Genomic DNA, 24,592 nt, shown 5'->3' with positions numbered 1-24,592 from the left:
GATGTTAAGTTCTGAATGGTCGATCGTTGACTCCTTCAGGGTTAACTAACGATGCCAAGAAAATTAGTGCTCCATCCCAGCTCAGTAATGATAGGATGGAATGATAGCTCTTTGGGGGAGGTCTAAGCTTCTAACTTGAGCTTGTGTGGGGCTTTTCTATCTTAAAAAGTTAACAATCTATTTTGTCAAACATGGTTCTTTACCCATCTGGTTTCGAAATAACCGATGTCTACTTACATGTGTTTTATATTACAAGAGAGAATTGAAAGGAATTTTTTGAGTGTTACGGAAATGCCGAGGATGGACTCTTTAAGATGAAATATGTTTGATCATAGGAAGGACGTTTCGCTCCGGAGCTTTCCTAGCGAACTGAACAGTTGACCATTACTTCAAACTCGGAATCATTTTCTTCTCGCTATCTTAACCGTTCCCGTACGCACTATCCTTGTATCGCAACTAATTCTCTCTTTGGAGGTATGGATATCTTGCAAACATCGCAAGGCATATCAATCCAAAACTTATCGCTACCGGCGTTGCAACGAGAGACGTTGTATCTGGTTAGTTGAGAGTTGACTAGGTACTAGGTAGGTAAGTGTTGTCTTGCGGCACGATGGCAATCTCTCTACGCTTATTACTCTTTGATTCAGCAACCGAATCTGCAGATTTGAGTCGGCTAAGGAGATCAAAAAGGCCCTAGACCTAGCAGTTATAATTTGGAAACTGTCTTGTACGGCCGCTCCTTGCTTGGCTAATCAAACATGAAGTTTTACTAGTATACGAACTTCCGAATATGTGCACTACTACGGACGAACGCGATATCCCGTGACACGTTATTCAACGACCAATTCTCGGATATTCCCGACGCATCTTTTTGTTTGTTCAATGGTATTGATGTCGGATTTACCTCGTGCCTTCGGTATCCTTTGTGCGATTAGCTGGGATCCCCATGAGTGCACCGACAATGGTTTTTGGTTCTTGGAAAATTCGTTAAGATTCGACGAATGAAAATCCAACCGTCCGTCATGGCCAATAGAAAGTTAGTACGGGTTAACACTCGGATTTGCGTCTATCGAAGAAGTGGTCATGTCTCTATGTCGGCAGAAACGTCATATGAGAACATTAAGGTCTAGAGTGAAGCTATGAATGTCTCATGCTCAATTCTCTTGACAGAAATCAAAGGAGCATGACAAGGGCGATGAGGGTAAGCATGAAAATGCCCTGAATTGACTGCCGAGTACAAGCCGCTTCTACTTGTCATCGATCATAAGGATGGCGTTAAGAAGGGCGAACTTTATTGGACGATCTTACAATATGCAGGCCATCTATTACTTGTGCGTAGGATCATGCCGTTACCCATTGTGGCGCTCTCTACCACCGAATCGGGAGACGGTCATCTAATACTACCTGGTTCAAGGAAACATCCAACAAAGCGTGGCGCCGCGCTAAGGCGGGTGCTGTCTTCCCGAATCCCACGATCCCAGCCTTGTGACTCAAGGAGAATATCTCTTGGAGTCTTTTGACGACCACCTGCCATCTTATATCGAGCTAGCAATTTACCGAATATGGTCTCTACGGCCGTCAAACTTTAGAAGGTAGATGTCTTATATCGACTTTGATTGGCGTATATGGTTTCAACGTACGTAAAATACCTAGGTTTGCGCTGCCGAAATATACTTAGGTATGCCACTACTCCACGGCGAACCGGTGGTCGTTTGAAGCGGTGCTTCTGTTTGAGACATCAAGTATGGGAGTCAAGTGCCCATTCCGGCAGTTCTATAATCATACCTACCTAAGGTAAGATATTTTCAGATAACCGGAAGCTCAGGAGGTCTTTCCCCAAGATGATATATCAAAAACTGATGGGCGAAGACCGGTTTCTAGTCAGCCACGAGGAAATTTGGTCATGCAGTCCCTAACGCCTAGACCCTTGGGTCTATATTTTCTAATCATATGAGGCTTAAGACTTCGGGATTTAGCGGTCAACACTATTTCCCGAAGACTTATTGAGACAATTCTATGTTTTGTTTGGCTCGATCTCAGTTAACTTTCTTTTGTTTCTACCTTTATGTTTTATTCTTTGGTAGAGGGTGTGTTGTAGCACGTGTAACTCAAGGAATCTGACTCGAGGACTTAGAGGGGAAGAGCGCTAAAATAGGCGCACGGCACGGGCACCCAGCAGAGAACCAATGGTTGACGATCTAGACTGACTAAATTCCCTAGTAAGGCAGGTAGATAGACTGGATATGCTTTTAAATGGAGTCATGTGTGGTTCGTCCGTCTATTTGTCCGCGAGACTAGCGGGAATGTTTCCTTAGTGTCGGTAGGTAAAGAAAGCGTCGAAGCAGACGACATCACAGCGTCTAAAAACCGAGCGCGAGATTGGCACGGGGACGAAGGCTATATGGCATACCAATCGGACCTTCACATCTATTCGGTTAGGTACCGATCTGTATCTAAGAGCCTACTACGCAAAGACCTGCATAGCAAGGATGTTCCAGGCGGTGTTGAATCGTATTGGGAATCCCGGTTCAACTCCATCTCACCCCAACGTCCAATGTCAATCCCCCGCGATATCTACTAATACGAATGCCGGGGACTTGGTGAGATTTTGATGCTGAATGACATACCCCCGGCACCCCGGATCCGCCTTGACCGCTTAATGGAGTTCGTCGTGTGGGGAAAACGACGTGGGGTCGCCGTTGTTTTCTTGTCTGACGTGAACAACTAACATGTCCAACATGCCAACATACCTAGTATATATATGTGTGTGTGTAACTATTAATAATGTTCATGTGTTACTATAACGCTCTGCACTCTACACTCTATTTTTTATTATCTCTCTCTGCCATCATACAGGTCCGAGTTTTTAGCGGAATGGTCGGTCGGAGTATGTAGGGGTAAGTGGCGCAGTATTGGTGCGCGGAAACCCGAGGACTTTGTTCGTCGGAGAAGATCTTCAGGGGAAATTACAAGATTAGGATATCGGCCAGAAAAGCAGCCTAGGCCAAGGCCATACCCCGTCTACCCTGCCTTCCCATCTCCAAAAGTTTCTTCAGAAGGCAAACTTGGAATCCAATCACGAGCATGTAATCACTTTTTTCATTTTCTTTATTTCCCCCCTTTTGAAGAAATTGTTCCCTGCTGCGTGACTCTATCACGCGTGGACGCGCCAAGGGCCCGAACGGTCTCTGAGGGGGAAGGGGGGGAAGCTGCAATGCTGCACCAGGAACGCAAGCCAATTTTTGGAGAAAGCGCGTTGTGTGCTATGCGCTGCACCGCCAATGCTGCCATGCGACCCCGTGATGTTACCTACGTAGCTCCTACTAACTCAACGACCCGTTTTCTGCATGCACCTACCTGAGCCTACCTGAGAAGAAAGAACATCGATACATGCGATAGGACTTTCTTGACTTGCATATAAACCGCTATGACGAACCCACAGTTTTCTAAAAATATTACTTGGAAGGTCAGTCTTTCTTTCCGGATGGATGAGAATAAGTAATAGGTATATTAGTACCTATATACCTCGTTAAGTAATTTTGTTTGTGTGTGGATCGACGCGTGCAAGCTACAAGCTGCATTCTTTGCTTTTTATATTACACTACTAAAAAATTCCACTGCCTTAGCTGCCAGGTTTAGGATAGTTACAGGTATTTCATTACCTGCCTATATATAAGCTATTGGCTCCTTGACCACCTTTTTTTGGCTGCCACTATTGTCATCTCATCCCTTACCCCTTTCCCTCCTGGACCCTTGGATCGCCCATGTCATCGCAAGCACCTATACACAGATGGCTGCTTCAGTTATAGCGAAGGCGTTCACCGCCTCGCTCTTAATAACCATAGGTCTTGCGTTGCCCCAAGAGGCATTGAAACGTAATTCTTTTCAAGGCAGAGATTCAAACACTGCTCGTAAGCTTGCTCACAGCTATATTTTCACATATAAGCTCACACGTAACTAGTTATACAGCCAGTGCATCAGTCTTTTCCCCTTGGTACGATCAAACCGCGGGGATGGTTCAGAGACCAACTTACGCTGGAGGCCGATGGGCTGGCGGGAAACTTGTTTGACTTTTACCGCTTCGTTCATGACTCCATGTGGATAGGTGGCTCAACGGAATACTCCGTTCTCAATGAGGCCTCGCCATATTGGTTCAATAGTATTGTACCACTTGCTTTTGGGTTAGATGACCCCAGGCTTAAGGGTCAAATCTATGCCTACATGGATTATGTCCTTGACCATCAACAGGACGATGGTTGGCTTGGCCCTGAGACGACTCCGGAAACTCGAGGCTTGTGGGCTCGTTGCTATTTCTTGGTGGGATTGATGGTAAGTTCTATGAGGAGAGAAATATGACGCCTGTTCTGGGCTTTTTGTGGACTGCTCGGCTAATTCATGCAGCAATACGCTCAAGCTGATCATACGCAAACGAACAGAATCGTGGATGCTATGCACCGATACGTCGTAATTGCGAACAGTATGCTGAAGGATGGCTTTGCGGGGCTTATCGAAAAAGAGGGTCAGAATTATGACGGTGATGGGTTCGGTGCCATGAGAGCTCATGAAATGCATATTCCCCTGCAGTGGCTATATGAGAATCACCCTCGAAATAACTCGCAACTCATCTGGGAAACCATGGAGCTCATGATCGAAGGAAGCGTCGCGGCCAATAGCGACTGGAGAAAGTACTGGGTAAAGGGAGTATACCCAGAGGTTACGTACACTCCTAGAAACGAGCCTTTTAAAGATCTTTTCAATCATGGTGTGAACATGGCAGAAGGTATAACTTACATGGGTTACCATAAGAGTTTGGTTTACTAACGGAATCAGGTCTACGATACCCGCTTTCGATATACCGGATGACGCACGATGAGGCGCTGAAGACGCAGACCAGAACGGCGGTAGATCTACTATCGCAATACCATAAGTCCTTAGCCGGAACAATCATTGGGGATGAGTTCATAACAGATCTCAACCCAATTAGAGGCGCCGAATTGTGTACTGCTGCAGAGATGACATTCTCTATGGCGTACATCCACCAGTATCTTGGCGATAATGATTTGGCAGACTGGGCAGAATTGGTTGCATTCAATGCTGTGCCCGGTTCCATCTTCCCGGATTGGTGGTCGCATCAATATGTGCAACAGGAGAATCAGGTAAATTAACTTCCCAAAGTCTCACGGCATAAATTAACGCTGGTTTTATAGCCTTGGTCACGTAATCTGGCAGTGTCCCCTGGAATGTGGGTGAACGTTGGGACTCAGGGTAATGTGTTTGGCTTAGAGCCTAATTACGTCAGTTCTAACTATTTCCTGGTGTTTTTTGGGGTATGATAACTGACATCATGGCAGCCTTGCTGTACCGTTAACCACGGCCAAGCGTATCCGAAATTCTTAGCGAATTCCTTCACCAAGACTCAGGATGGAGGAATCGCCCATGTTTTGCTTATCCCTGGAAGCATCACCACTTCTTTGGATAACAACTTGGTGTCAATCCAAGCTGATACTATGTATCCTTTCGGGATGCATCTGAAATATACGATTACATCATCGACTGACTTCTCGTTCTATGTCCGAATCCCAGGTTGGGCGGACGAATCGAGCACTGTCACAGGACCTGACGGCAAAACTAGCAAGGTTTCTCCGTCAGATCAGGGGCTTCAGAAATTCTCGGTTCGCAGGGGCCTCAGCTCTGTTACTGTTAATCTCAGCACAGAACCGCGTGTGGTCACGAGAGCCAACAATACCGCCGCGATTTATTACGGACCACTATTGTACTCTCTTCACATCGATGCCAATGTGTCAACAGTACAGCCAGTTGCGTTCAGCGGCGACTCAATACCGAGTGCTAGCACTACGACTCACACGCACGACCATGTCATCGAGCCTGAGAGTGTATGGAATATCGCGATCGATCCTTCGCAGATAAGGGTGGCACAGGCGGACGTGTCAACTCTAGCAAATCCAATCTGGGACCTCAATGCGCCACCACTCGAGCTTCGTGTAGCTGCGGTCGAAATCGACTGGCCCCTGGAGTTCGATACGGCTGCGGATCCGCCTCTTGAGCCGAAGATTACCGGGAAACCTTTTAGTGCGCGCTTTGTACCCTTCGGAAGCGCTAAGATACACATGGCGCATTTGCCGGTTGTTCAGATGGATAAGGTAGACCTATCGAACTGATAGGATTAGGGTGTACATTGTGTCTTGACGAATGAATGGATATAACGCATAGATGGTTATGGAACATACGAGTCTTAAGAGTACCGTTCTTGTAATCACTAGGATAAAGCATAATTTAACCTTTTTTTCTTCCATTGCTACCGTCTGTGGTAGAAGCTTATATGAACCACCTCCGGACCTACCTACCCGGCAGCATGATCAAAGGCAAAAGGGGTGGGGCCAATGAATAGGGGTCTTAAGCAACCATAAAGTCTATTTACCTAACATCAAAATGGGGTTTAAGCGTGCATATCATATCAGATGGCAGCAAAGTAAAATGTAAACGAGCGACATATAATTTTAGTTAACTACTACTACCCCTGTAAAGCAACAACGCGCACCACAACCACCTAACCTTATCCAAAATCTCACAATAATAGCAGATAACAACCCCCACCATCTCACCTCACCTCACCCCCTATCTCAAACCTCCCCGTCATCGACTTCAACCCCACACCCCCACCACCATCATCATCATCAAATCTAACTCCCACCATTAACCTCATCCCGAACATTATGTCGTCCGTACACCTTCTTCCAATGGCGGATACTAATATCCCCGCCCTCGTCGTACGCGCAGTACATATCCAACTCGCGCATAGCCTCAACCAGCTCCCCGACACAAGTCGGGTTGGGTCCGCCCCAGCTGCACGTTGACACCACGACGGACCCCCACAGGATCGTCTTGCACTGGTGCTTCCGCACCCACCCGTTGTCCGGCCCGTTGTTGATCCAGTCGAGGTACTTCGCGTACGCGCGGAGGTAGTCGTCCCGTCGGATCTTGCGCTCCCGGCACAGCGTCTTGCGCGTGGGGAATTGAGGCGTGCAGTATGGCGTTATGCCCGTTTCGTTGTAGGCCTCGGCGTTGGCGATCACGGAGAGGTAGTCCGGCGCCGAGGCGCTGATGTTCCATGCTTCGTCGAGGGTGGCGCGCGAGAAGTCCATGCCGTTGGGGCCGAGGGGGACGTCGTATACTGGAGATGGGTTAGGTTTATGTTAGAGTAGTGGAAGGGATGGGAGGAGTTGAAGTAAGAAGTAAGGATAGGTAGGGTTTGGGATATTACTAGGGGTGGCTGGGTTCTTGACTTACATCCGTTGGCGAGACCCTCGACGTTGATGGGCTTAACGGCCGGGTAGATAGCGGCACCGCTGACGACGCCGGTGAGGCATAAGAGAGCGTTTATGGACTTCATCGTTGATGTTTTGAAGGGTAAGTTAGATATGTTAGAAGCTTACTGAAGTTTCTTTGGCAAGTAAGAAAAACTGTTGATGTTAGATGGTAAGAATAGATGTTAGAAAAAATGGGAGTCAGACGCCTATTTGTATTCATAATTCTACGTCTGGATGCTGTTCACTGACACTCTTCATATGACCTGCTGATATGGCGGAGTTAGACCTAATAGTACGCTCGGGAAAAGCTTCTTTATGCTATGGCGATGGTTAGTGGTTTTCCCTAGAATGCAGGTCATAACGTGGTGGCTCGGATTCAGATTGTATATAGAAACTTCGTCATTTAGCTAATGCTTGAGTAGTAGAACGCCACCCTGTATCTATGCGTCAAATCTAAGCTAGATAAGCATACATTTGTAGGAAAAAAAGCTGAACTTGTGACCTCTTCAGCAGTTGCCCTGACGTAGTGTAGAGGGTGTGGACTATGCCGCTCAGGCTTTATGGGAGGAAATCAGGCACTTTTTGCAGGTCTGATAGGGGTCTTTGGAAGCCCAGTCGGCCCGTTTGGGGTACTTGGTAAAGGGCAGGAACCCTTATCCAAATTCCTGTGTTCTTTCTTAACATTAACGACCGCGTTGTCGTCGTCTTCATCCCCATCATCATGCGAGGAATCATCACGAAAATCATCCTCTATCTCCGTTACTAGCCCACCTTTAGTAGAAGTAGGCTTGGCCTCGCCCCACGTATACTTGTCCCGCTGAGACTGGAGATAGTCCTCCATCATAGTCCGCTTATTGTTAAGACGTGATTCATTAACAACCACCTCCTCTCCATCAGGACTGAAGTGAATAAGGTACTTAGTATTTATTTGGCTGCGGAGTGAGTGGTACAACTTCTTCTGGCGCTTGTCCAAGTTTTCAAAGGCAGCCCTGGCGCTTTCTCTCGCGGACCAACTCATCGATCGTCCGGGGCAATCAGATTCTCCTAGCATCATTAACTCCTTCTCGCCACTAAAGGCGCCCCATCGTCTGATCTCCGTCAGAACGAGGCGGTGGAGCATCACAAAGATGGGCCCATGACCATCATGAGAAAGACCCCCCGTGTTAGGTACATCCCTCTCACATCTCACGCAATCGCAGCCGAAGGTATATTGATACGCGTGCACCATCTCGTGAATAAGGGAGTATACGATACGGGGAAGCTCGTATAACTTGCTGTTTGTCCCAATACTAAGACGGGTCAGGGTCTTGTCGTGCTGCTTCGTACACCAGCGTGTCTTGCCACTCAAGCCTCTGAGACATCCACCGCCATCCCTTATGAGATCGATACCACTATCAAGGGAAACATTGTCACGTAGGAGTCCGATGAAGAAGAACTTGTCGAGGTACGAAAATAAATCCGTCATATCTTGCTGGAAGCTTTGCTGGGAAGCCCCGGTCCTTAAGTCCTTTCCGTATTTCATCTTCCTCTCCTTGAATCGATTCACGAAATCCTTTCGCGCCTCGAGCTGTTGAAAGCTTAGTTTGCCGTCTGGACGGTTGTGAAAGGAGAGAACGGCGTAGTTGAGAAGATCGCGGGGCTTGTATGCGTTCTTGTGTAGGATCGGCTTCTGGAAGACACCGAAAGGGGCGTATTTGGGGGGCTGGAGGTGTTTGATATTCTTGCCGTTTTCGTCTTTCGTGGGCTCTAGACGCCTTCCTTTCTTTCCGGAAGAAGCCATGATGTAACTAATTTATTTGTTTGGGAGCCTCCGTAATACCTAGTAAGGCCTAGTAAGTAGGTAGGTAGCTGGTTGTGGTCGATATACTGACCTAGAAGGGTCTTCTAGGTAGGCAATTATTTATACTTGGTTTTGAGAAGACGTCTCTTATGACTTATAACCTTACCTATATTGGAATCGCCTGAGGTTTAACCAGATATTTCAGGGAATTTCAAGCCTTGAAAACAATTGATGTCTTAGGTCCAGCCTCAGACATCCTCGATTTTCTAGTATCCTTGGTTTAGATATCGGCGACAGTGTTCTCATATTCATACAATCGAAGTTTGTTACTCGGGAAAATGATAGGCAACCTTGCAATATAGGACATGTTGATCGGGTAATTGTGTACAAATACCTAATAAATGTTACTGAGGTGTGATAGACTCCTTATTATTTCCAGGTGCCTACCTAACAATAGGGGTTCACATCTGCCAACAATTGAAATCTACCTCAACCCCTAGGCACACAAGCAAATTCGTCATTACTATATGGATAGGCTAAACTCATCATAATTACCTAACTAAAATCTACTTTTTGATTATGAAAACACTGTAGTCGGAACTGTCCCCCCACTAGTTGTCACGATATATAACCCGTAGCCCCCTGAGCGCCCAATGCTAAACCCATGTTATGAGACTTATGTAGGCGTTCCTTCTCGGCTATTCCTGGTTTCCCTCTTGCTTAAGAAACTCCTCCGTAAAGCGTTATTCCCACTTCTTGGACTGGGGCTTTCGTTGTTTTCTCCAAACGTGCTCTTCACAACCACCGTTCCACCTCCGACCTTGATCTCCTTTTCACCGCCGCCGCTCTCGTCTACGAAATATAGCGCTTCGCCTAGATCGTCGTCGCTTCCGAAAGTGTGGTGGCCTTTGACTTCAATACGGAATTGCGTATCGGGAGTGCATGTGTGCTTGAACGTTTCGTCGAATCGTACTACGTCAGGAGACTCGTGGTGTTTTGTCTTGCCAACGGTCCGCTCTTTGGGTGTGAGTTGTTTGATCTGGACGTAGATATCCGATGACGAAGGATATCCTTCCGCAGAAACCACGGTAAAAGTAGCTGTTCCGGCGCCGGCAGCACCTGGGGCTAAACTGTGAATAGAGACTCCACCTAAACTAGGGTTGCGTCCATGGGCCTTACCATTGCCGTTAGGCGTGACAGGGCGAGTAGCGGCTGATTCGCCGTCAACGCTTAAGCCCGTCGATCGTCTCAGGCCAGGACCAGGCGCAGCAGTATCGGGTCCATTTGTCACGATCGTGGGGATCTCCGAATTACTAGACGTTAGAGTTAGGCCGTTGCCTTCATCGTCTTTCTTTCCTCGGAAACCTCGCTTGATAAAACTGGCACCCTTTCCAACACCGTGGCCAACGACACCAGCTACTGCGACACCACCCTTGACCGGAGCTCCTACAACACCAGTTACGATCCTGCCGGGGCCACCAAATGTTCCCGAGAACGTGCTAGTACCTAGTCGGGAGCGTGTAACATAGTCAGGTCTAAAGAGGAGCCGTAATCTGACGGAGCCAGACTTCCCATCTAGAAGCAACTTGAGCTCCTTTGCCTTAAACGGGTCAAGCTGTTCCAGATTGATGTCCGTTCCACCCAGAAAGTCAGGCTTATCCGCGAAGTCATAGTCATAGACTTTACAGGTGAACTTGGCAGCGGTTCTTGACGGCACCGGGACTTCGAAGTACTCGTTCCATACGGGATTGAGCGTTTTCTTTTGGGTCTTGGTCTTGAACACATCCTGCCCATTAAGCTCGAACTTGCAGTATGGGTCACTTTTGCCGTTCGAGTCCGCAGGAGGTAGGTCAGTTGCATCCAATACATCGACGCGAAGGTTACCCATGTTATTGATGCTCTCGCTAGGATCGAGATGCATCTTGACAGGGATATACTTCAAGCTGACCCTAACCGTGGCAGCTCTATTTTCTTCATCCTTTAGCTTTAGAACCGTGGGGTTATTCTGAGATTGTTAGCAACGTGGAAGAACAGTCGTTTCGAGTGGAAGCTTACTAAACATTGCTTCAAAGTGTCTAGAGTGTTACCCGTTAACCGAGCTACTGTATGATCTTCATCGCGCTCTTCACCTGGCTTCTCGCGTTTCTCTCTCACCTTGAGAGTTAGGCGTGAGAAGTCCAGTTCGCGGATAAAGCAGTCGCCAATCTCATCGAATTTAAACACTTTATTCTTGGCTGTGCCCGAGATATAGGACGGGTATAACATGTCATCGACGTAGATTTCGAGATGTGTTCCACTTTTAGGCATTTCGGCGTCCATGAGCTTGAAGATCAAGAATCCACATTCATACTTCAGTAGCTCCTCGGGGGAAAGGTGAACCTTAGGGCGCTCGCGTTGCGCTTCACGAGACCTTCGTCCAGATGCAGTTGACCTAGGAGAGACCGGCGATTTGGGCATCGAGGGCGAAGTTGGCGTTATTGGTACACTACCGTTTTCTTTCCTCTCTAGCGTGGGAATCTTCCCAGCTTCCGATGATCGAGGAACATCGAGTGACTTCTTCGGTGCTTCTGCGGCTACTTCTTTATCCTTTGCCTCTTCCTCCTCCTCCTCGGGATCTGCGACGTTTAGGCATGGATAGAACGAAACGGTATATGCGAGCGTTCCCTTTGCGATGCCCTTTCCGTGCAACCGGAGGCCGCCTTCGTGTGCCTTCTTCGCGTCATGGACGAGGTATTCGCCGGTCTCCTCATCTTCAGTGATGTAGTCACCGGCAAAGACCTCGACCAAGCCCAAGCTACGATCCTTACCCATCTTCTCCGCATCCATAACCTCAAGGGTTAGACGGTCTCTAGCAGAATGCATTGGTATGTAGATGACTTCGTCCCATTCGGGGCTTAACGTATTGCGGTGCGTTACGGTTCGACCCTTTTCAATACCGGAGAGTAGCACGCGAACATAGGGATCCGATTTACCCATAGTCTCGAAATTCCGAAGATCGCGCGCACCCTTGAAGTGGAGGCGCATAACACCGATGGGGGTTTGGTAACCTCCAGTTCCTGCTAACACACCGGACAGCGCGACAGGTTTCCATTGAGCGGTCAACTTTGCTCGTCCAGTCTTGGCCCCCGATAGATTGTACCACTCATGACCCTTCTCCATCATCTCAAGCATGTCATCAAGCTTGATCTGGTGAGTACCGATAAGTTGATCTCCAGCGATTTCGCGGTCATCTTTGATAGCAAGACCCAATTTGGCATTTTTCCGGTCGGTGATAAGAATTTCCTTAGAACCATTGTCCCAAATTGGATTGTTGGTACGCTTGAGCCTTTTGGTTAGGTGGACTTCTTTGCCGTTTAGTAGTAGCGCAGCATATGGATTGAGTAAGCCAACCAAGCTCTTGGTGCCGTCGAGATCCTTTGCTTGCTCAATAGTATATCGTAGGATACCGGTGTTCGTCTCTGGAGGTGGCTCTACTTTGCCTTCGTGTTCTGTAGCCTCTAGAACGGGGAAGAAGCGAATATCAGCATTGATCACACCTCTAGCTTTACCATGGGCAATAACTTCTAGGCGCTCGTTCTCGTACACGCCAAGCTCCTCTATCCGTTCAAGCGGGAAGGACCCGACACCGAGCTCTTTGTCTTTGCGGAAATCGTTATAGTCGTACACGATAAGGTCAAGCGAGTCGTTAAACGACGTAACGATAACATAATGCGTCTCACCCCATCTGGGGTTTGGAGTGTCCTTGACAACTTTGGTCTGAGCAAGAGGCGCTCTCTTGTTGAAAGTGACCACAGCGTACGGATCGGGATTGCCGGCGAAATTATCGGGGTTCTTGAGACCTTGAGCTCCATGGATCGTAATCGCGATCACACCAATCGCTTGGTCGACAGGTGAACCTGCAAGCAACTTCGCAACTTCAATAGGGAATACATTTGGAGCGTACATCATTGGGGCTAGGTTTCCGTGAATCTGTTCTTGAATGAAGCGTTCCAGGCCAGGAATGAAATTGATATCGAAACCAAATGTTTCACCGCCAAGAGGCTTACAAACATAGTCAATTTCTGGGCGCTCAAGGAAGCACATTTCGACTTTCTCGATATGTGGGAAGGGGAACTGGAGTTTGATCTTTAAGCGCATAATGCCGGAAAAGGACATCTTCTCTACAATGACGTCTAGGCCCTTGCTAATCATGGCTTTTCCGATGCGGATTTCGAGGACAACCTTGGGGTCGATCTTGTTTTGGATTTGGCGCGCCGTCATATCCTCTTTATCATTTGGTGTGAAGCTGAATTTCCAATCCATAATGATGGTGTCATCTTCTGCCTTGGGATAAGTCTTGACATGATCCATCCTGGGAGGCTTGGACCCTAGGGTGAAGGTCTTTAGTCGTAGACTATCAAGAAATGAAGGAGTCGCCGAGCTCAAAACCTGATCAACGGAGTTGATGACAGTCTGTGCGAGGACAGGTTGGTAAATAGGCCAGAACTTTACGAGGAACGAGTTAATCCATTCAACAGATTCGTGATCATTCTCCAGCTTCTTCAGCGCCATTTCCCGTGTAATGTCGTCACGGAAGTTTCTCCGGACTCTCCTGATCGAAGTGCGGTAGTAAGTAGAGCAAGTTGCCATAATGATAATGACCCAACCTAGACCACCTCCAAGGACGGCAACAAGCCACGAAGAGAGACAAGCAAAAATGATGACCGCAGCATTATGATACCAGTCTGTAGAACACGTCAACATTAGCGATTTCCATCAGGGGCACACGGGAACCAAATGAACCAACCTCCAAAGTATTGGTCAGGAACAGTTCCCTCTAGCCAGGTGGTATGATCCAATAGACTATCGCCTTCCATGACACTGTCGACAGGCCAGCCGAATCGCTGAGTCCACCCAACCATATCAGCTAGCTCTTCTTCCTCCCTGGCCGTGTTTCCGTCCGTAATTGATCGCCCATCTTTGTCTTTGGCGTGTACGATAGCGTTAGCCTTGGAAGGGGAGGGAAGAGCGTAATCAGCTTTTGTGCCATCGTCGACGTCGGTGGCAATGGCTACACCTCGCGGTTTCCGTAAATGGCGGATATCGTTAGGTATGGCCTAATAGTGACATTCAATCAGTATATACATATATATCAACAAAGACTGATGTGTAATAAGGGACATACAGCTTTGGCCTGAGCTCTCTTTTCCTCCGGACTGGCATCCGGGTCGAATGTGAAAGCAGCCACGCCTGCATTTTTGCTCTCCTCAACTAATTTTTTCTGGGCATCGTTCGAAGTAACAGAAGATTCGGGGTCGCGAGCGGCCTCAATGGCGCCTTGTTGCTTAAGCTCATTTGCTTCTCGTTCGATCGATGCCATGGTGACTTCTCGAGAAGGTGCCTATACCGCTGAAGCAACTCAAAAGCGCGAGAGGGCTGGGTGGTTGGCCGTTGCGTCGCGCAGCATATGTAGTTCGGTTTGTTGAGCGTGCCGATCGTATTTCGCGTGGAGGGGCGACAAAGTTTGACAAAGAAATTGTCTTGGATTAAAAGGAGTGACACAGAAGGCCGGTTGCTAACTAGCTACCTAGGTCAGGTATTAAGCTGTCTTGGATGGGATAGCCAGATAGCTAAAATATACTAGTGACTCTAGGTGCCTATTAGTTACATAGGAATATGTAAGGAGACGTAAACGCGGCGGGTAAGCTATCGATAGTTCGTAAGGCTACCTAGTGCTGTTGCTTCCAATTGCAGAGAAATAGATGGGAGAGAATTGATAACACAAGAGACGAGAATGGGAGAACGGGAGAAGAGGAGAAGATACAGAGACAGGAAGAGAGAGGAAGAGAAGGGGCAAAAGAACAAGAACAAGGAAAAGGCAAGTGCTGTAAGGTCAAGGAGTCGACGTTGGCGATGGTTACGAATGTAAGCTTAAGAAGATTGAATTGGGAAAGACACGCAGCGCCCTGTTTCCCAAAGTTTAAAGTGGTACCTCTCTGGTACGTCTGATTGTACAATACCTTAGGTGCTTTCTTGGCTTGATAGGTACAAGCTCGGTTACCTCCTAGGTGGTCCAAGATGTTCCCAGATTCGTGGCCCCATGTGGGCTCTGAATGATGTAATTGTGCTAGGGATCTTATCGTATAAACATTCGTTAGTTTGCAAGTCTTAACCAATAGTATAATTCCTTTCGGTCAATCGCTGCACAAATCCTGGCATGAATTTTTCTCTCCACAATCTAGAGCTGCGGTTACCTTGGTATAAATGTACACATATTGCGTACATCTACATGGAAGGCAGGTGCTGTTCAGATGTCAAAAGTTTAGGTTTACGTTAATAATAGCCGATTGATGAACTTAAACCTTGATCTTGGTTTTGGGTAACGGTAACGATCCAACGGTGCTGTGCTCTGAACTTTTAAGCGTCATATATATTCCCGACATTCTTCTTCCCTCTTCAACACATACCAACACACACTCGGTGCGGGATATGTACGATCAGACATGGCCTAAAACACAGCACAGCCTAGCTGCCTACCTAAGAAATTAGGTCCATAAATGGCAATAGACAAATGTTCTCAGCTGTATAGGTGTGAGCTGGAGGCGCTTGCACTGTTCCTATTCCTTGATTGTTTGCCATGGATGATCGCTGCACCGATCTATACCAAAGTCCAAAGATCAACCAGCTTCCGCTATTCCTTCTGCTATGTGCAGCTGATCCCTTCCGATTTGATGGCCTTGCATACCAGTGCAACGAGACATACTTGCTAGAAGTGCAGCAGATGCAGGAAGTGCAGGAGGTCTAGGAGGTGCAGGAAGAGGAAGTGCAATAATAACAAGTTACAATAATAGTATCGTCCTCCCGGATCTTCTCACATGCGGAGCGGCCGTCGCATCGGCATAGCGGCACCAGTACCAGGTACCAGCCACCTCTCGCTCTCGGTCATATGCGCGAGCAGGTTAAACAGATTCGGATTCGCGCAGCCAAAAGCATGCTGGCATCCGCGCCACAAGATTACGATATCGTTTGTTAGGTACATCCGAATTCATTGTGAAGTTTTGACGGTTAGCAAATTCATTTTGTCAATCTATTCATACCTAATTACCTACATACCTAGTACGTATTCTTACAACTCACCACAAATCTATCGTACGAAAGGGATTCTGCAGTATTAATATCGTTGATAATAGGTAGTATTAGCGCCAAGTAATCTGTGCTATTATGTTGTGCATCCATGCGACACAACCCGTTAGGAACCCCTCAAATCCCTGCCCGATCATCATTTCTAAGAGCGCCGAGTAGCCGGTCACCTTTTGATGATTACCTCCCAAGCCTCACCTCACACATACACGTGTGACGCATGCGTATTCGGTACAGCAGATGATACTATCAGCCGGGCTTGGGTGGGTTGCAACAACGACTGTGGTATTATACAAAACGAGCCCGTTGAGTTGTAACGTTCATCGACTTTAAAGACAGAGAAAAAACCTTTGCTTTACCCACTACGAAAAGGGGCCTTTTTAATTGAGCAGCCCTGAGTGTCAAATCTCGCCTATTTCAGCATCATGAAGAGGATCACCAGCCGTAACGTACGTTTGAGGCGTGAAACGAGGACAATACATCGCACGCCAAATCGGATTGCGTGGGCTTATTGATCTTATTCAAGTGCCAACTTGAACCACGTTTGGGTGAATTTACGGAAACATGACTAGGAATTTTACGTGGCCTTATATTATCCATAAAATGTAGGAGGAGCTTCACGTTAACTTCAATTGAGGAATTTTCATCTCTAATATTTAGGATTCTTATTCACGAATATCTATTAGGTACGCAGTGGCGATACCACCGAGACCTCTACTAGACATTGAATGGTCAGCTCAGGCGAAAAAGTTATACATGTCTACGCGACGACGACATATTATCTCTTTGCTAGGTATGCTCACATACGCATGCGATTGCCATCATTCGCATTGACCTTTGCGAACCTACAGCCAACCAGCGAACCATGCGATATTACTCAGGCCTACTTCGTACCTATGTAATTTCATCTCGACACTATCTCGAGACATCAGTCTACAGGAGTATTAAATCAGCAAAGCCCGTAGAGGATCAATGCATCTCACTAAATTGTGACAATATCGTAATGTTTACAGTTACCTAGTACTCAAGCTTGGGGATGCGCTGACAACATCGCTATTAGTGCTGACGAAGGCCTTAAGCTCGGACCAGTTTTAGTAGCGTGCTCAGTAGAGGATGTGCAATCGGCGCGGAGTAAAATAGGGGCTGCGCCCGACATCACGAGCATCCCTAAGAAGCGTCGTCTTCGATTGAAATCCCACAATCATCGCTTTCGTCACAGGAGTCCCTCGTCCTGGAACCTAAGATGCGAAATACAGCCAAAATACCCCCCCGCAAGGTTCCAAATGACAACAATGAAAAAGTGCTGGCGCAGCTGGATATATGTCAGCACCGCTAAATATTATCTACACCTCGAAGTTCCTAGCATATTTGAGCGCATATTATATGCTATGGCATATCTAAGATGTTATTTAAACCATCAAGATAGAGAGGTGTCCTATGGATAGAGCTATCTTCTGACACAGTATGAGTCAACCCTTCAGTAAGTTCAATAGCTTGGTAAGTTAACAACTCAATGAACGTAAATCGGAGGTTAGCCAAATCAAATTGTACTTCATCAGAGATACATATTTACGACTTATAACGGTGCAAGCGCGCCATTCTACTTGCTCTTATGGCAAGAAAACTCGACTTAATCCCAAACCTCCTTCGTGAAATGCTCCTTCATTTCTGTCGAGGTCATGGGTTTCTTGAATCTGCTTCAAGCAGTCTACGGACTGCTTACTAGCATCGTGACATGGTCGCCATTCGAGGAAGAACACGAAATAACAAAAAAGCCTGTCTGCCATCTTCTTCAGTTACCAGTCGAGCTTATTCACCATATTTCGGATGATCTGTCGCCAGCCAGTCGACTTGTGTTATCCCAAACTTGCCGCCCGCTGGGTGAGATCCTCAGAAGAGACGCCTTGGCAAACCCCTTTACCCGGGAATATCGTTGCGAATATCTAGCGGCCATTGCTCGTCAGAGGCCGGATTACTGGGTATGCGAGGTCTGTGTCAGGTTACATAAAGTTGATACATCCGATACGCCAGAGAAGCCGTGTGTTCAAACCTGTTCAGCAGGCCGGAAACGATGGCGACAGACTGGATACGGGCAGCAAGACCGACTTGACGCACGCCTTCTTCGGATTGATCACCGACATATCCAGCTTGCTCTTAAGTACACGCGCCTGAAGTGCCGTAATTATCAAGACTATCTCGATAACCTGCTCGTACCGCGCATCGAAACGAAGTTCGGAACTCATCTGTGGCCGTATAGGCAACCTAACGTTTTATCGGTCCATTATTCGGCCTTCCCTAAGATTGTAGTGGGGGATGATGGCAATCTTCGATTCCTACTATTGTCCTCATGGCGCTATGAAGTAGACACGAAGTCAATAACGATCCCAGCTATGGGAGACTTGAAGATTTGTCCCCATTTGAGGCTCACCTATGGTGCTAGAAGGGGTATAGGTCATGAGATAGGGTCATTGAAAAGAATTCTTAGTTCGTTTCTCCCCAGAGAGGGTATGGACAACAAGAATGGATTCTATTTCTGCTGTTACTGTCCTACAGATTTATGTGTCAAGACGTCTCGTGCACGCCTCATACTGAGTGCCTGGCAGGACCTGGGACCCGAGGGATCGCCGATGGATAAGTCCTGGAGGGTGCACATCTTAGGTAACCCGATGATCTCTCGGGGGCATCCACACCTCAGTCATGAACCCGGGAGTGTTCTAAGGCTCTATGAGCAGACGAAGGGCGTGGGCTATCTGCCGCTATAATAACAATGTTGAGTGGAGATATTACTTGAACGATATCTACTGTTATCAGCGCCAACTCTTTGGAAACATATTACATTGCTACTAGTCTGATTATTTTTAAATAGTTTAATATAGGCTGTTAATGGATAATAACATTGTGTCCTAACAAATAGGTACCATCACTATAAATAAATATTACACCTTTGTCCCAGGGGGTTCAAAGGAATCTATCTCCATTCTCAAATCATACTTACCTATTATATACCAATCAACAAACTCATTCAAAGTTCCCAATATGGATTCGACAGTTCTCTCTAAAGAAACATTCATGCAGGGCGGGCCCTGGGAGATGTCAGATATCATGAAGCTGTCGAACATACAAGACATACTTGAAGTCCTAGGGAAAACGAGCATTCGACTCTTCTTCGATGAGTATGTATCGCTACACCCGTCCCTTGAGCCTATCGTAGCTAAAGACATCCTCCCCGATGTCTTCTCAATAGTAGGTGAGTCGGAACCGACCTATACTTCCTTGTATAGGCGGGCGAACGATCCTCCGACAAACGCGCATTGGGCTGAGGGGCTCTTCGCATACCGTATGAAGCGATATCTGGAGAGTCGGGAGTGCATGGCCATCACTTGGAGGTCTCTCGAATACTATACTATTCGCGATCCTGGTGAAATTCGGACTAACAAGGCCATATTATTGGAGAGATACGGGATTATTCTTATAATCCTCGAGAGGCTTCAAAGGGAACGCTACGAAGCGGCCTTCCCCGAGCCAGAGCCCGAGTCAGAACCTGGTTCCAGGCAGCAAGCCAATCCACGTCAAGAAACCACGCTTAGCTGGCTCGATGAATTCATTTTGAAATGGATTCCTCGATGTTAAATTTAGATATTTAGTATTTAAATTTAACTATTATATCTTCTAAGTACCTAGTTAAGCGGTGTGTTGTTTTCGGGATTATAGATAGGTTCATTTTAGACTTGATTATTGCTAACTTTGGTAGCAGCTGCATCGTATTTTTAATGAGAATATATTATAACAATGCAACATGATACATGAATGATCATAAGTGAGAGCTTTATAGTTGTGATTGAAGATGACTGTATATCTGAATCAATTATTACGAACTCTACCTAGTTACACCACTGTGCTAATATAGGGGCAACCCCTGAGTAGGGACCCACGCGTAACTGGCGAAGGAGGTTTTACTCAGAACAAGGTAAGATATGACAATGAGGGCAAATGTAAATAATTCGCACTTTTAGAGTACTAATTCCATACTTGAATTATGCTTTCAAGGCCATTTCTTTAGAGATGCTGTTGAAACAAAACCTGCAAATATTCGCTGTCGCTCTCCTAAATCCGTCCCACGGCATCACATAGGCGATCTGACAGACTGGAATATCGTGTAGCCAACCAGAAGTGTTGCGAGCGCAACATAATAGACCGCTAGCTTCTCTGATGTTGTCGCTAATTTCGTCTCCGGTTAATGGGCGGAAGTTGAGGATGTCGTCTGTGCTGATAACTCCTCCCGGAACGACTAGTTTGGGAGGCATCGCGATATCTCATTCATTCCACTCATCAAAGAAATATTAATATTGATAATACCTCTGATATATTTGATTGATTTGAATGGGGGGTTTGTTCTTTAACCTACCTAGGTATGCCGGAGAGGACTTTACCTTCTTAAGTAATTTGATCTGTAGAAATATCGAAGGCAAATCGAAGTATCTGTGCTTCACCATGTCAGTTACAGGTCATTATATTTGATGATGTGACGTTGAATGTGATGCTATGGATCCATGTCCTTCAGGGGTGTCCACCTAAAATGACCCTGCTAACCCGCTATTACTAGCGTACATAGGTAGGTACCTACTAGGTAGTTTACAGTACAGTCCGCTATGAAATTTAGGTACCTAATAGTTCATAGCAAGACAAAAAAGGGGCAGGTCGCTACAGACCAAACTCCATACCATAACTAGGTAGATAGGTAAAAATTATTAAGAGTTTTTATTGTTAAACAACGCTATCTATATGTCTATCAATGACGAGATATCAGCCTTGACCTTTTTGTTACCTCGGGATCTTACCCACAGCGTACACCCCCCTCGGGATGAGATCATCCTGCTGTGATTGTCACATCGTATGGCCTGTATTCATGTGTTGTTGGGGCGGCATTGTCATTATCTGCAGATTCAAGTGAATCATAAGTATTTGCCCAGCGACTACCTGCAGTCGTATTCTCATAATGAACCTGATGCACGACAGTACGCACGCCAACTATGGTTGCGCGTGGTCTACATGGCATATTCCTATCTCCCATAATGATTTCATCTCCGCCGGATTTGCCCAGGGCCCCCCCGGTGAGCGTTCGAAGCCCGGCCGAGCAGTGATTTTTAACACTCCGAGTACCTCTTTTGAACAGTATGAAGACGACCGGCATGCAGGCGCAGATGATGCCAATGTTTAACTCGAGTATGCTGCAAGATGCTTAGTGACATACTGCCGCAGGGCCTGCCTCATATAGATATCGGGGTTTCACTTACACCGTGGCATAGACTGGAACCGTTGTCCATGTTAAATCAGTAGATCGTGAAAATTGGAAACGGTAGTATGTGCCAGCTATAGATGTGCCACATGCCCTTGAAAATATTAGTGTTGCTGCCTAGAAAATGTATGGTTCTGGAAAGCGGAGAGTATACGCCAAACCCGTGAGGAAAATGCCAATAGCGCCGTATTGTTTCCGCGGAGAGAGTTGGATGTGTGAGATCATATATATGGGAATAAAAAGAATATAGAAGTCGGAGAACGTGCTAAAGATTCCATGAGCAAGCGACATATCCGAGATGAACTTCGAGCAAGTTTGTGATGTCGACAAATTCGTGACGCAAAGGGGTAGAGACGGAATAATCCAGGCGGTGTAGAACAAAGTAACAATCACGGTACCCGACCAGGACATAAGTCTCGCAGATCTGAAACGACCAAAGAGCCTGGCAAAAAATATGAGAATTGATGTTTTAACGGTCGTCGAGGCGATTGCGAATAGACATGAAGTAGCCAGTGTTTCCTGATGGGCACAAGTTAGTTACCTGTGTGTAGAACGTGTATAGGAAACTGTCGATAGAGGGAGACCTTGCCCTGAGATAGTTGTCCGTTATACGTATCAGAGGAACGTCCCACATGTGTGGCCCAGCTGGCCCTTTCCCAGGGGTATCGAGCACTGAAGAAAACGGACTTTAGCCTCGTTCAAATAAATAACATGTTTTCAAACTAAAATCGTACTTGCAAGAGTTAAGCCAGTATATGCCATGGAAAGGAACTAAATAAATAAGTATATGCCTGACAAGTCTTAGGAGAAGCTGCCGACAGGAGAAGACTAACAGCAGAGAGTATACATAAGTCTGGGATATAGACGAGTATCAGCCAATTTTCATTATAATACCAAGGTGATTATGGTCTTTTTCTCAATAATTCTTCCTGTTCCCGGTGCCTTCCTGCTTTAATGACTTACGGTCGTCCATGGTAAACACTCCATTGATCATAATCCGAACATATATGCGTAGCCCCGCGAATATGAAAATCAAAGGCACTGTAATTCCTGTGATAATCAAAATCCTAGTCGATTGGGAGGGAGGGTTGATGAAGTTTGAATGAAAACCAGGCGGCGGTGCCATAAGTGGCGTCGTTTCCAGTTGTTCCAGGGGAGTTCCTCTGAGGGCGGTTAGGTTAAATTGGGAGGCCATTCTCAACTGCAGCTTTGAATCTATACCAACCCTCTTGGACCAGGATTAGAGGCTTGGACATAGAAAAGAGCTCTATATTTCTGGGTAGCAAGGTGTGATATGACTGAAGAACTGTGGCTATAAGTTGGAGAGAACATTCTTTGGATTTGAGGAAGGAGTTAACCTGAAGTAAGGCTGACAGCAGATTTCTTATAGCGGCTATGACAATTTCAAGTACGGCAACTAAGAATACCTATCTATGTAAGAACTGCAAATGTTACGTTGCTACCTAGGTACTCAATGGGCAGTGATATGCGGGAATACAAATTGTCTTTACTCCAACTATTATAGGTACATTTCCTCTTCTAACCGACAAAAGCCCATCTATGATTCTTGTAAATTGATCGTAACCAACATTCAAACTCATTTACGGTGATACCCTGTCCCGAGCCGAACCATCCCTACGCCGGATACCTGGTGCCGGTAATGTATACCTGAGCAATAAATGGCGGACTTACTATCTTGCTTAAGACTATGGAGTAGGTGAGATATCTCACGGGCGGTCTGTATGACAGATATATTGATCCGGACCAATGAGGCATGTAGACAAAATGGCGGGATGCTACCACACCCAGTATAGTGCGAATATAAGCCTAATACTAGCCGCCAGCCTGCTTTTGATCTATTTCCTAGATGACTAAGTTCCGGGTTGGATATCAAGGAGGCTCCGTGCAACCACTAGAATACGTAACCACCTAGTACCGCATATGACATTGAATTCGCGGAATCCCCTGATCGGATTTGCCCTGTCACATCGGGTCTATCGGCTTGCGATGGAATGGCGTAACTTAGAAGAACGGGTTGCAAACATTCCACCTGAAGGATTTTCTGCCGGCCAATGTCTGCGATGCGAATTTGAATGTCTGTTCCCCCAGAATTGCCGATGGTAGAGTGATCACCATCCAAGAGATTTAGGTCTAAGCTGCTGAATCCTTACGGCGAAACTGGTTGGGTGAGCGGCCCGAGCACTATCAGGCAAGAGTCCTAGAATGATTCGTACAAGGTAATCATATATACGCATAGCATCTTGCACCGAGAGGTTCCAGGCCAGACACTAATTTGACGCGTACGAATCGCAGGAGCTAGCCATGCTGATGTTTACTATATACCAGGTAGGTACCTACCTACTTAAAAGGTGGTCATTAAAGTAGGTAGGTAAAGTAAAAAATGAACGCCCAGATATGTCTGTACTAGGTACCTAAGCTTACCCCTTTACCAGACAAATCACATAGTATCAGAATCGTAAAATGCAATAAAATAATTTCTGTATAATCTATCATTATTAAGGTTGTCTTAAGACATTTTCAGATTTTTAGAAAGTGAATTATTCATTGGTCTTATTCAGAGGTGTTAATCTAAAGTCACATTTTGTGTCAGTTTTCCACGCACATGAATACGACCTTCTACTAAAGGTAATATCCTTTCGCTAATACTTAGGTAATAATCTCTCAGCGCATATTTCCGACAAAAATCACATAGTATATCACGAGTACTAACCTTGGAATATTTACGCGTCATTTCACTTAATTTATGAAACCCCAGTATGTGAAATGTACCTGGGTATGCAGCATAAAAGACCAACACAACAATATAAAAGTGACATTGGATTTACAGTAACAGAATGAATGGTCATGGATACATGTATACCGGACTCGTAGCCTGCCTACAAAAGTACAGATACCTACCTACAATCTATGGAAATGCAGATCCACATAGCCAGCAAAAGATGGTGTGAGCGACACTGGAGTTTGGTTGGTGTTTCGGCCTCCATCTTATGTACTTCTCCTACTCAATATTATGCACACGCTTCGCAACGTGATATCGGGTATTTTTAA

The 24,592-nt window shown here is 46.3% G+C and overlaps 8 protein-coding genes across 8 annotated transcripts; 4 read left to right on the top strand and 4 right to left on the bottom strand.

Moving 5' to 3' along the window:
* The first annotated feature begins 3,469 nt into the window (after positions 1-3,469).
* GGS22DRAFT_151586 (uncharacterized protein) lies at positions 3,470-6,486 on the top strand. The gene is made up of 6 exons (XM_047959514.1): positions 3,470-3,911; positions 3,962-4,329; positions 4,402-4,780; positions 4,831-5,156; positions 5,208-5,294; positions 5,352-6,486. Exons 1-6 carry the CDS (start codon positions 3,791-3,793, stop codon positions 6,177-6,179), a joined length of 2,109 nt encoding a protein of 702 aa, XP_047824521.1. The 5' UTR covers positions 3,470-3,790; the 3' UTR covers positions 6,180-6,486.
* Positions 6,487-6,701: 215 nt separating this feature from the next.
* On the bottom strand, positions 6,702-7,411 carry GGS22DRAFT_184033 (uncharacterized protein; the record flags this gene model as incomplete). The annotated part of the gene is made up of 2 exons (XM_047964149.1): positions 6,702-7,192; positions 7,309-7,411. 2 exons carry the CDS (start codon positions 7,409-7,411, stop codon positions 6,702-6,704), a joined length of 594 nt encoding a protein of 197 aa, XP_047824520.1.
* Positions 7,412-7,828: 417 nt separating this feature from the next.
* On the bottom strand, positions 7,829-9,108 carry GGS22DRAFT_194603 (uncharacterized protein; the record flags this gene model as incomplete). The annotated part of the gene is made up of 1 exon (XM_047965524.1): positions 7,829-9,108. The coding sequence occupies one exon, from the start codon at positions 9,106-9,108 to the stop codon at positions 7,900-7,902; it is 1,209 nt and encodes a 402-aa protein (XP_047824519.1). The 3' UTR covers positions 7,829-7,899.
* A 494-nt stretch (positions 9,109-9,602) lies between these two features.
* GGS22DRAFT_17020 (tricalbin) lies at positions 9,603-14,641 on the bottom strand. The gene is made up of 4 exons (XM_047962412.1): positions 14,273-14,641; positions 13,895-14,204; positions 11,164-13,832; positions 9,603-11,113 (listed from the first exon to the last, which is right to left on the bottom strand). The coding sequence occupies exons 1-4, from the start codon at positions 14,465-14,467 to the stop codon at positions 9,785-9,787; spliced, it is 4,503 nt and encodes a 1,500-aa protein (XP_047824518.1). The 5' UTR covers positions 14,468-14,641; the 3' UTR covers positions 9,603-9,784.
* Positions 14,642-15,557: 916 nt separating this feature from the next.
* GGS22DRAFT_151583 (uncharacterized protein) lies at positions 15,558-15,912 on the top strand. The gene has a single exon (XM_047959513.1). The coding sequence runs from the start codon at positions 15,645-15,647 to the stop codon at positions 15,855-15,857; it is 213 nt and encodes a 70-aa protein (XP_047824517.1). The 5' UTR covers positions 15,558-15,644; the 3' UTR covers positions 15,858-15,912.
* Positions 15,913-17,577: 1,665 nt separating this feature from the next.
* Positions 17,578-19,114, top strand: GGS22DRAFT_16995 (uncharacterized protein). Its single transcript, XM_047962396.1, has one exon. The coding sequence runs from the start codon at positions 17,907-17,909 to the stop codon at positions 18,987-18,989; it is 1,083 nt and encodes a 360-aa protein (XP_047824516.1). The 5' UTR covers positions 17,578-17,906; the 3' UTR covers positions 18,990-19,114.
* Positions 19,115-19,263: 149 nt separating this feature from the next.
* On the top strand, positions 19,264-19,857 carry GGS22DRAFT_184029 (uncharacterized protein; the record flags this gene model as incomplete). Its single annotated transcript, XM_047964148.1, has 1 exon — positions 19,264-19,857. One exon carries the CDS (start codon positions 19,264-19,266, stop codon positions 19,855-19,857), a length of 594 nt encoding a protein of 197 aa, XP_047824515.1.
* Positions 19,858-20,966: 1,109 nt separating this feature from the next.
* On the bottom strand, positions 20,967-22,996 carry GGS22DRAFT_151577 (uncharacterized protein). Its single transcript, XM_047959512.1, has 5 exons — positions 22,487-22,996; positions 22,357-22,376; positions 22,258-22,294; positions 22,113-22,195; positions 20,967-22,042 (listed from the first exon to the last, which is right to left on the bottom strand). The coding sequence occupies exons 1-5, from the start codon at positions 22,716-22,718 to the stop codon at positions 21,641-21,643; spliced, it is 774 nt and encodes a 257-aa protein (XP_047824514.1). The 5' UTR covers positions 22,719-22,996; the 3' UTR covers positions 20,967-21,640.
* Between the last annotated feature and the right edge of the window lie 1,596 nt (positions 22,997-24,592).

The sequence above is a fragment of the Annulohypoxylon maeteangense genome (assembly GCF_022496945.1).
Source record: "Annulohypoxylon maeteangense strain CBS 123835 unplaced genomic scaffold GGS22scaffold_1, whole genome shotgun sequence".
NCBI lineage: Eukaryota > Fungi > Ascomycota > Sordariomycetes > Xylariales > Hypoxylaceae > Annulohypoxylon > Annulohypoxylon maeteangense.
This window is presented reverse-complemented; position numbering and strand designations above follow the sequence as displayed.